The sequence below is a fragment of the Dipodomys ordii genome, unplaced genomic scaffold, assembly GCF_000151885.1.
Source record: "Dipodomys ordii isolate 6190 unplaced genomic scaffold, Dord_2.0 Scaffold88, whole genome shotgun sequence".
Lineage (NCBI taxonomy): Eukaryota > Metazoa > Chordata > Mammalia > Rodentia > Heteromyidae > Dipodomys > Dipodomys ordii.
The window spans coordinates 2097932-2110163 of record NW_012267304.1 but is presented as its reverse complement, the minus strand read 5'-3'; the positions used below and the strand labels follow the sequence as shown (position 1 = coordinate 2110163).

Sequence of the window (12232 nt, the reverse complement as noted above, 5' to 3'; positions counted from 1 at the left end):
CTTTCATTCCCTATGATGAGAATTTGAAAACCAATGCAATGGCCTAATTTACATATTTAAGTTGTTCAGCAATTCTGGAGAACAACTCCTGTTTCCCCAACTCCATTTCATAGTGCTTTTGTTCATTCCATAACACTATTCATCCTTCCAAAATTAGCTCACTAGTTATTTGCTATCAAGAAGCCCCCTGTCCTCTGCAGTAAAGGCCAACTGTTCCTTGTGTATGTTAGCATAGCACCATGAATAAACTTCTATCAGAGCCTGCTTCATGCACCTTTAAGTCCGTATCATCTGAAACATTATTGTTTCTACAAAAATATTTGTTCTGGGATATACATACCGTAGCTGTTCAGGAACTGCTCAATGAACTGAAATTAAGTGAAGATGTATATCTTATTTTGAAATGAAAAAGAATTGTGCTTTCATGAGGAAGTCTTCTGATCTGATGAGCTTTGAACAATAGTTCAGTAATGTATTTTTCCCTTTCTGTTCCATTTCCAAATTTAAAGGTCTAACATGAGCCAGAAATGTCGTATTACAAATGCCATCTCATCTTGATCATATTTTATCGAGAATTTTCTCTTACAATGGATTCTTTTTTAATGGGATTTTTAATTCTGATGGTTATTAATGAATGAAAGCATCAGTATCCATAAAGGATGAAAGCACATTTTATTGATAAAATTCTGGCAAATTAAGCCATATTTTATAGCTAATAGTTTATAGTTACATTTTTCAGATGATGCAAACACAATTTTCCATAAACAGAATGTAAAGTAGGAGAAATTTAAATAACAAAAGTAAATATATCTGTGAAGCCATCCAGTTTGCTGTGCTCTATGATAGCAGATCTAACAAGCTAGTACATAGTTTCTTACTGGGAAGTGAGATTCTATGGTAAGAAATATCTAGAAATGTGGATGTGGCCTGTGAAATTAGATATTAAGTCAAAGCTGAAAGAATTCTGAAGGGAAGAATAGAAAAGGTCTAGATTTCCTTGAAGTTACTGCTGGTAGTAATATAAACTTTAAAGGAGAACATGGTTAGGGCTTCAAAAGAAAAGAGAATTGCAATGAAAGCTTCTAAGCTTCTATCGTCTTAGACAATACCTGTCATGTACAGAATGCTAGAAATACAGGGCTGAGAAAGGAGCTTCAAGGGTTCAGAGTTCAGGGCTCAGTGTTCAATGAGGTGTGTTACTGGAAAGGTGATCCTTATACGGTGACAGAGCACTCAGTCACATTGTGCTATGGATGACGAGTTGGACTTGGAAGTGATACACCTGAATATTTAGGTGAAGAAATTTCGAAGCCAAGTTTTGAAGGCATGGCTTGTTTCTCCTTGCTGTTTATACTACAATGTAAAAAGAGAGATCAGTTGAAGTAAGACTTGTTAGGCAACAAGTGATGTGAAAATTTAGAAAAGTGTTCGTCTATCATTATTACAAAAAATGAGAAAGTTTGCTCTGAAGAGATCCCCAAAGGGGTGGCTAGAGAATCATTAGGTAAGATTTGGCTTTTCATCACTGATCCATCAAATCATCAAAGGACAGTGGCTGCCAGTCTGGATCACAGGGGGTTTATATAAGACAGGATGAAATAAAGGAAGGTTGTCAAACTTCTGAATTTCTATAGGCAGGAAAGGAGCTGTCAGAGCTCTTTGGCTGCAAATATGTGTTATTCTTTAAGAAATGGGAAGAATAACCCTGACAGTGACAGCAACACTTTTCCAATTGCAGAGGGTTCCAGAGTATAGGACCACATGCAGGGCTGAGTGAGTGGGATATGATGGGCTTGGTGTACATACATACATTGAGCTAGAGAGGATAATTCCAAACATTAAAAATGGAATGAGTTAATTCCTAGGTATTTTATTTTTTGTGGGGCTATTACAAATGGAGTTGCTCTGCTTTCACTGTATTTGATGTCGGTATAATTTGTGGAGGGGAAGAAAAAAACAAATCGTTTAAATAGGGATACAGGTGGACCCATTGCAACAATGAGATGTACAAGTCATTATGTCGAAAAACGAACTTTACAACTTTGGTGGGGGGGGGCAGGGGTGAGGATATGGGAAGGGATGGATGGGAAGGGGAAACAAAGGAGGAGGCAACAATGCTTGATAAGAAATGTACGCATTATCTTGCCCATGTAATTGTAACCTCTCTATATGGTATTTTCACAATAAAAATTAAAAAAATATTAAAAATGGAATGATTTGTCTCTGCTAGATTTTGGAGTTGCTTGTGGCTCATGATTCTTTTTCCTCTAAGGATGAATCACTTGGATTCTTGTTCATCTGTGAATCAGACACTATTTAGATAAGCTCCTGGAGCAGAGTTGACACTGGTGTGGGTCAAAACTTTCAAGGCTGTTGTGATGGAGTGAATGTATTTTTGGGGAGCTAGGAGACAAACTGTTAAGGATTAAATTATGCCTCCCCCTCAATTCATTTGATGAAGTCCTAATCCTGAGTACCTCAGAATGTGACCTTATTTGGAAATAGGTACTTGAAGATGTGATTGGTTAAGGGATGATGAGTTCATATTGGTGTAAGGTGGGTCTGGAATTCAGTTTGACTTATAAAAAGGGGAAATATAGAGACAGACACACATACAGGGAGAACTTCATGGAAACATGAAGGCAGACAGATATTGATTTGATTGGTACAAATTAAGAAATGCCAAAGTTTATCAGCAAACTAACAGAAGCTGGGAAGGATAGCATGAAACATTCATGTTTTGCAGCATGTAACTTACAGTTTGCCACATGGGGCTTGAAGAATTCTTTTCTTCTTGCTAGGACTCAAACTTGTAGATGTAGTTTGAAAATTCTGAGAACGTGCCAGCCTACCCCTTCCATGCTGTTTACCTCTTACTTCCTCATTATGACTTCGTTCTGGAGCTGCCTGAGATGGTGAAGGTTGGCTAATTTTCTAAAACCAACAATTTAGAGAGAACATTTAAAAACAAATTTACAAAAAAAGCATTTCTATTTTATTAGATTCTATAATTATAGTTTATCAAATTTCAAATAATTTTATGAACTTGTCAAACTTTTGCAATCAAGATTTTTGGTGATTCTTTTTGGCAATTCTTTCCTGCAGGAAGCTCACTATAGTATCTGAACTTACGGCTTTTGTAGGGTAAGATTTCTCACATTTTGCTCATGGCTTGGACTACAATGTTCTTACTAAGCTAGGTTCACAAGTGTATACTACCATGCCCAGCTTTTTTTGTGGTTGGTATGCCTGGTTTGGTCTTGAACTGTGAGCCATCCAATCTTCACTTCCTTAGAAGCTGGCATTATAGGCATGAACCATTGTACCCAGCCATGACATTGTTTTTATACAGGTGATCAAGCCATCTATTTGGTATTAAATGTTTTAAAGAGGAAGATAAATATTTCTTCTTATACTAGTATAAATAAAATCACATTAAGCATATAGTGTACATAGAAATAGTAATAATCCTAGATATGGCTTTTAAAGAGATGAACTCAAGGGAAAAATCAACTTGTCTTCATTTTGCCTAGTTTTCAGAACTGGCCTTTAGTTACTAGACTATTTTTGTTACAAGAGTTAGTGCTGTCTCTTATAGAACCTACTATACCATATTTAGAGGCAAAAATCTCTGCAGAAGCTTTCCTGTTATTCTGGCCTAGATAAAAGTTAAGAAAATGACTGAGTCATATATAACACCGGGAAGTTTAAGATATTCATGATAGGCTCAGAAGTTATGCAGAAAACTAGGACAAGGTTTAAGGGTCTTGGGGAATGTTAGAGATTGTGATTAATGCTTCTATCTGCCTCAAAATAAGTTACAGAGAAAGGAAAGAAACATAAATAAGGTTACTCTTAGGTTCACATCAGTGAGAGTTAATACATATTGTACAAGTTATCAATAATAATTATGATAACAAACTTCCAGAGATGTATTCTAGTTTTCTGGCACCATACCAGAGGTGTTACCAGTGCTGAGGTGCTTTTATTCGCATAGCTATGGGGGATGTACTTTATAGCAGTAATTATTCCTTGAATGGCAATGCGCTTTTGTTCCCTGTATTGCAAGTCTTCTATCACCTTCTTCACTTCACTTATAGCCGTCAAGAGTGAGTCAACTGAAAGAGAATATTTCCCAAGAATCTGTAAGCTTTTAAAGAATTAAAAATGGAAAAATAAGAATTAGATTTGCAATGTCATTTTGCATGGAATCACAAACTGCTATATTAAATCTCTGAGACTGTGTGTTATATTTGAGATACTCTTGTATAAGTTTTCTACAATGGACAAACTAGTCATCACTTAAACCTGTGATATAGGCTTCTGGTGTGAAGTCTTCATTTGTAGGAGGAATTTTCAGAGTGATAATTTAGATGTCATATTTCAAGCAATAAAGTATTCCTAGTCACTGTACAGAAGAAAATATATTTTAATTATTTCATCCATATACAACATAGTGCTAACATTAGATCATACAAAAGGATGCCAATCTTTAGGTGCTGTCAGCATTTCAATGTTTATTTTTCCCCAAACTGGGCAATTATTTCATCCCTTAGAAAGAAGGAGATGAGCTGGGTGCCAGTGGCTCATGCCTACAATCCTAGCTACTCAGGAGGCTGAGATCTGAGGATCTCGGTTCAAAGCCAGCCCAGGAAGGAAAAGTCTGTGAGACTCTTATCTCCAATAAACCACTCAGAAAACTGGAAGTGGGACTGTGGCTCAAGTGGTAGAGTGCTGGCCTTGAGCTGAAGAGCTGAGGGACAGTACCCAGGCCCAAGGTTCAAGCCATACGATCGATAAAAAGAAAAAAAAGGACATACTCTTTCTAATCTTTTTAATCATCATATGCTTAAAAGTAAATTAATGTTAGGCTTCTTATCAATACTTCAGTTCTAAATCCAGCATCTTGTTCACTTTTATATCTCTTTTGGATAGTATTAGGGTTTGAACTCAGGACTTCAGAGTTGCTATATAGGTTTCCTACCACTTGAGCCATAGCTCTAGTCCTTTTTGCTCTGGCTATTTTTGAGATTGGGTCTGGCATTTCCTCTGGCCAACCTAGATTATGATCTTCCTATTTCATGCTCCTGCTGTAGCTGCCATGTTAGACATGCATCACTACAGGTGCTATTGTTGTTGTTGTTTTCTGTTAAGATGAGGTTTGGGGAACTTCTTTGCCAGTGGTTAAGATAATACCTAAAGAACCTCCTCCCCCCACCAGGGCTTGCCCTCAACAATAATCCTCCCAATGTCAGTCTCTTGAGTAGCTATGATTACATGTCTTAATTATCATGCCCAGGTTCATTTCCTTTAGTAGTACTGGAACTGGGTCCATTTTGTAATTTAAAGTTAGCACTCAATTATGTTATACATTAAAATGTATACACACACACACACACACACACGTACATAACCTATAAGAGTAACACATACAATTGTTAATATCTGCATATAAAATTGCTTAGTCTTAGACTAAAATCTTTAGTCTATATAATGTCATGACTTGAGATTTACCAAGGTAAATTTGATCTTAATGCATTAAAAATCAAAGTATTATCCCAAACTAGCCATTTCCACATTGCCTCTTTTTTCCCCTTCTAACACAATCAAAATATTAACTGTTAGAAGGCACAATATGTTTAGTTTTGTCTACTGTAGGACAAAATTATTGTATAGTGTGTGTTGTTATGGGCTCATTCCTGTAGAAGAAAAGGATCAAGCCAACGAAGTGAGCATTTTACTATATGTATAGTATACAAATGCATCATGTGGACATCGGCAAGTCCATCAGTACCTTTAGAAGAACAACTATACTTGGAAAATGTTGATGGTACTGGTGGATAGGGGTAGTATCCACCAATAACAGCATTCTTCAGTTTCTCAGAATCAGTCTTTGTTTTAACCCATTGAATGAAGTTTTTAACTTTAGCTTCATAGGCATATGGCTGGCCTCTCTGACCTACAAGCACAAAAGAAGAGAAAGAAAAAGCTCACTATAACAAATTGCATGGACTTGTTTTATATAAAAATTTCATATTAAAACAATCTTTCATATCAACAAGAAAAAAAGTCAAGTTCACTTATTCACTATGTAGTATATAATTTTCCAATGATAGCAAACAAATCCTAAGGTAGTCAGACATATTAGAACTTAAATGGACTAAACTGCACCTATCTACAAGATGCTAAACTCACAGAGGAAAAACAAAACTAATAATCTTTCTCCTAACTATCCAGAGGATAGGGACCATGTGAAAAATAACCTGAGTTTTAGAACACTCAAGAGCATAGTATCGTGTAAGAACTATACTAGATCCATGAGCTCACTATTTAAATTTGAGATTTTCTTTTTTTTTGTGCCAGTCTCAGGACTTGAACTCAGGGCTAGTTGCTGTCCCTGAGGTTTTTTTTTACTCAAGGCTAGTGCTCTACCACTTGAGCCACGGCTCCAACTTCTGGCCTTTTGGTGTTTAGTTGGAGACTAAAGTTTCACAGACAATGCCTGGGCTAGCTCTGAATAAGGATCCTCCCATCTCAATCTCCTGAGTAGCTACGATTATATGTATGAGCCACTGGCATGTGGCTAAATTTGCATTTTTGATGTTTATGTAAAAGTGGTATATTTTTAATGTTGATAAAGACAGGTATCAATCAAAATATATGCTGCAATTTTCCTAGAATTCTTCTCTGGACAGATTTCTCAATTGCCAATACCTCATTACATATAATATCCTAACTTTTTCAACTTGGAAGTTTTGTCTTATTGTTTTTAAAGGAAATAGAGAAAGTTTGGTTTTAGAATCCTAGTAGATAAAAAATCTGCAGATGTTCAAGTATGGTATATAAAATGTCATAATATTTGCAGGTATCCAATGCATATCCTTCTGTATATTTTAAGTGATCTTTAGAATAATTGTAAGACCTAATAAAATACAAATGTTATATAAACATTTTGCTTAAGGAATTAATGACGACAAAAGTACATAGCACAGACACATATTTTTCATTTTTTTTAAATCTTTGGTTGGTTGAGTTTATGGATCATAGTCCACAGATACAAAGGGACTACTTACTAACAGACAAGTAGTGAGATTTCGTTATACAAATACGATCTGAGATCTTTAAAAAATTTTAGTACAATTAGAAAATAATTTTAACAGAACCCGTCTTGTGGTGTTGAAACTGATAGCTTTCAATCTCCCAAGCAATTTATTATTATCTACACTCTGCATCACCCAGTAAATAAAGTTAACCAAGGACATAAATGCAATTCCCTAATTCCCTTGGTCAACAGTAATCTAGAAGCCATATACTTCATAGGTCAAATATTCTTTGTTAAAATATGTATAGTTATAGTGAGAACAAATAAAATTAACTTACAGTTGAATACTATAATGTAAAAGCAAGTATGTGTTAAAGGGTTCTAGTAAAATGGCATTATATTACATCTTCAATAAACAAAAATACTCACCAGTAAGGAACACTCGGCTCTCATTTGTAGTGGTGAGGTAAAGCAGTCTAGGTACTACATTGTTATTTCTGACAACTCTCAACTGTGTACATATGAAATAAGCCACTGTCAAAAATGAAAACATTTATGAAATTACTTTTGCTTTTTGAAGAGTACATACCATGATAAATATATAACATAATGCTTCTCAAACTTTCACAAACATCAGAATAACATATGACTGTTGTTAATATGCAAATTCAGAGTCAACTAGTCTAGAATAGGGCCTGAGATTCTGTATTCCTAGTAAGTCCTCTGTGCTTTTTCTCTCACCACACTTGAAGCAACAGGGATCATGTTGCTCTGCTGCTGTTGTTTCTTTTTATCAGAAGCCTTTTCTTTGGAAAGCAAAGGAGCTGGATAAAATAAAAGTCATTTTCTTGTTGCATAAATGAAGACTTCTGGCATTTTGCTGGTTATCTGGAGATAAAATTCTCTGGGGTTTGTCTGCTTAGGCTGGCTTGAAACCAACTAGGATTACAGGCAAGAGCCATTGGTGCCCAACCTGCCAAGTCATTCTAATGGGACACATAACTGAAGAAAGCTGTTTCTCCATGATAATTTCACTAGTAGTTTCTGATAGATTGAGTACAACCTAACATTGAACTCCAAGCTACTATGAATCCTTCTATCATATAGCACTATAGATTATTAGGTTTTATTCATGTAAATATTTTATATTTATCATGTATAATCTCAATTAGAAGTGAAGGCTCAATGACAGGGCTTTTGTAATCTATTTCCTTCATCTTGCCACCCTACTTGATAAGTTACAAAGACTCCCTCAAGATGAGATTATATCTGTAGACTTCAACTACTTTTAAAAACTACCAACTGGCCGGGCACCGGTGGCTCATGCCTGTAATCCTAGCTACTCAGGAGGCTGAGATCTGAGGATTGAGGTTCAAAGCCAGCCCCAGCAGGAAAGTCCATGAGACTCCAATCTCCAATAAACCACTAGAAATCTGGAAGTGGCGCTGTGGCTCAAGTGGTAGAGTGTTCGCCTTGAGCTGAAGAGCGCAGGGACAGCGCCCAAGCCCAAAGTTCAAGTCCCATGACCAACCAAAAAAAAACAAAAACAAAAAACAAAAAAACTATCAACTGCATTTACTTACCTACCTTATTAAGTTATTTCATTATTTAAGTATCATAACAACATTATTTTTTTACTTCATCTGTTCAAATAATTATAAATGAGGAAATAAAAAGAACTAAATGTAAATTTATGAAACCTCACCAAAGTAGGTTTTCACTTGAGAACAAAAATTTCTCCAGAGGATAACTATAAATTTATTTGCTTTCTCGCCCCCCCCTCTCTATATATGTATAAAGATCTAGTAACATATACATATATATATATGTAACATATATATGTATATACATATGTATATGTTACTAGATCTTTATTCTATAGCAATGAAGACAAGGAAAACCTGTTCAAATTCTAGAAAGCTTTTAATTTATATTGTTTCCTTTAAAAAAAACTACACAAACATGAATATTAAAGAAACTTCTAAAATCTGTTAAGAGAGTGCATCTTACTTTGTGCTCTTTCCCAGCTACTGAGTGCTTGCCTACCAAGCAACAGGCCCTGAGTTCAAACCCAGTGCCACCAAAAAATAAAAGATATATTTCACATTATCATAAGAAATAGAAAATGTTGGCAATGTTCCTGTGAGAAGTCTTTACTCCAAACTTAGGTTAAACAGAGTTGAGTAATATGGCTACAAGGGAAAAGGATTTGGCCATAAAATCCTCCTGAAGTGCGGTAACTTAAATATCAGCAGAAATCATGATTGCCAATTATTTTTATCCCCAGGAAAGTCACAGCCCATTGACCTTGGAAACACATACCTTGGTTATAGTCAAAACTCTCTTTCCCAAAGTTGGGATAAGGTTCTGTAATATTTAGATATATTAATAAAACGTTCTCGAAGCAAAGCTATATAATACTATTTTGCATAGAGAATAACGGCAGCAGAACAGTAGTTTTTATAGTCTCTAGGTCTCTAGTTTTCTGCAATCTCTATCTTAATGCTAGTTAAAAAATTACAAGTGGTAAATATGGGAACATTCCCCAATGTCATACAGAAAAAAATAAGTATATCATATATAAAATAGCTTTATGCTCTGAATTTGAACAAGAAAATACTAAAATTGTTGAAAGTATTAAATATACTTTTTTCTTATCATGATACTAACCTGTTCTATGAAATACATAGTAGGGCATCCATAAAGTATTTTCCAACAGAACTGGTAGGAAAATACCTTTATAGATGAATGAATACATGGGAAAAGTCAAATCCAAAGTAAGCAGCCTAATATTAATTTAATATCCAAATGGAATCACAACATTCCCATTATTTAATTACATGGTCTGTTAATCCTTTCTCAATTAATGCTGCTTTAGTGAAGGGTTTGATGGTGAATTTCCAAATGGATATCAAAGGAATCGACAGCCTGTGTTTTAGTTACACTGAATCTTAAGCATTTTTTGTGTGACAGTAATGGGGCTTGAACTCAGGACCTCAAGCTCTTACTCTGCTTTTTGCTCAGGGTTGCCACTGTACCACTTCTGACTTTTTGCTGTCTAATTGGAGATAAGAGTCTCCCAGACTTTCCTGCCAAAGTTGGCTTGAAATCAAAATCCTCAGATCTCATCCTCCTGAGTAGCTAGGATTCTAGGCTTGAGCCATTAATGCCTGGTTCTTAAAGCATTTTTAATATGTGAAATTCTAACAATGAGAATGAATAGGGACATCTGTTTTCTGAAAATACTGACTTAAATCCCAAGATAACTCTTGAATAGACAAGAAGCAGGTAGCTGATATCTGTTATGATAATATGATATTAATATAGAAAAGATTTAAATGTGTTTTCAGACTGTTTGCTAACTCATATCATGCCACCTCTGCAAATCAACTTATTCTACTATTTTTAAAGCTAATACTCCTTGGTCTCAAAATAAAGATGAAAGTATTAAGAAATGAGTACTTGGGTAAATATTTTCAAAGATTTCTGGCTGAGATGTAGAAAAGAGTTCCACTATAAATGGTTGTTCTGAAGTTCCATCAGCAATGTGAATCCAGCGATATGACCAAAAATCTTCATGTTTTTCTGGATGGAGAGAATATTAAAATAAATTAATGATGATATGCATATGAACACAAGAGTGTTTGCTAAAATACTTTTTCCAGTTCCATTTTAAAAGTTTACCTCTCTTTTTTGACCGCTGGACCCTTCCTACGAAAGATAAAATGCCAATCACATCACAGATATAATTTCTTGGCTTATCTTCCAGTTCTTTTCTAAAAAAAAAACAACCAAAATATAAAATAGATATTGCATCTTTAAGCAATGAAAAAAGAATTCTGGTATCATGAGTACAAAATATATATCTTTATAACTGCTATAGTTTCATTTGGCACAAATTTTGAGAAAATGATAATGAATTAATTCTTAGTATCCAACATTTAAAATGAATATTTAATACATTTTATAAGGAAATATTTCTACCTGGTGATAAATCGATGATTTAGTTTTGGCAATCCCCATTCTGGTTTCACTTGATATTCTGGAATGATAATTATATTAGTTGGAGGATCTCGAATATTCAGGTTGATTTCTGGAAAAAAACATATTAATATTAATATACTTTATACTAAAAATATACACGTGCACATGTGCATATATTATACTACCAAAAAACAGACTGAACATACTTTTGATTTCACCATGCAATCCAAGAACTAGACTATTATCAATGTTAACAAAACTTATCCATGTTGCTGCATGAACTATTTCTTTCTCATTTCCATGATGTAATATGATCACAGTATGGTAAAATATTGTAATTTATTTATCCATTACAGTGTTGACAGATATTTGGATTACTACTAGTAGTAATGGTAAAATATACTTGAGATGAAATTACATTGATATTATACAACAAAACTAAAAAAAAATAGGAAGTATATCCAAAGTTGAACTCAAATGATTTTTTTCTTAATGAATATACTCATAAACTAATCTGCTTATTAAGTTGTATGATTGCTGGAAATTTTTATAGATGAAAGAATTAAAAAGTATATAGTTTCTAACAACTTTAGCAATGTTTATTTGCCTGATATGACATTCTGCAAATGAATACAAGCAAAACAAATTCACTGAATACTTAACCCATTGAAGAAATTATTTTGATATTTGGATTCACGGGAGAAGGCTGCATCCGGAATGGATAGCTCTTTTTAACAGAATATGCTTGAAGCAGAAGAACTAATCCAGTTCTCAAACTTTTATACCACTGAGGACACAGATCATTCCACATAATTGCTGTAACAGTGCCTGAACAGTCGGCAATTTCCAGAAAGCTCTAAAAAAAAAAAGAGTAAAATCATACACATATTTGCTACATCTCTTTTGGCCAGTCCTGGGACTTGAACTCAGAGCCTTGGCACGGTCCCTGAGCTTTTGTGCTCAAGGCTAGTGTTCCACCCCTTGAGCCACAGCTCCATTTCCCACTTTTTGGTGGCTAATTGGAGATAAGTACCTCACAAATTTTCCTGCCCAGACTGACTTCCAACCATAATCCTCAGATCTCAGCCTCATGAGTAGCAAAGATCACAGGCATGAGCCATAGTTACCTGGTACATATTTGCTATGTTTTGTCTTTATAGATGCTATACAACCTATCATATGTGCCAACTTAACCCTGACAGAAAA

General features: G+C 34.8%; 1 protein-coding gene across 1 annotated transcript in view; it reads right to left on the bottom strand.

The window, feature by feature from the left end:
• The window catches only part of LOC105992777 (chromosome unknown open reading frame, human CXorf57), a 104165-nt gene that overhangs the window by 23636 nt on the left and 68297 nt on the right, over positions 1–12232 (bottom strand). The window contains exons 6-13 of the mRNA XM_013025836.1: positions 11690–11882; positions 11027–11135; positions 10727–10818; positions 10505–10627; positions 7472–7576; positions 5795–5959; positions 3958–4118; positions 2759–2934 (exon numbers count right to left, since the gene is read on the bottom strand). Coding sequence (XP_012881290.1) covers positions 2759–2934; positions 3958–4118; positions 5795–5959; positions 7472–7576; positions 10505–10627; positions 10727–10818; positions 11027–11135; positions 11690–11882 — 1124 coding nt within the window. The remainder of the gene's footprint in view (positions 1–2758; positions 2935–3957; positions 4119–5794; positions 5960–7471; positions 7577–10504; positions 10628–10726; positions 10819–11026; positions 11136–11689; positions 11883–12232) is intronic.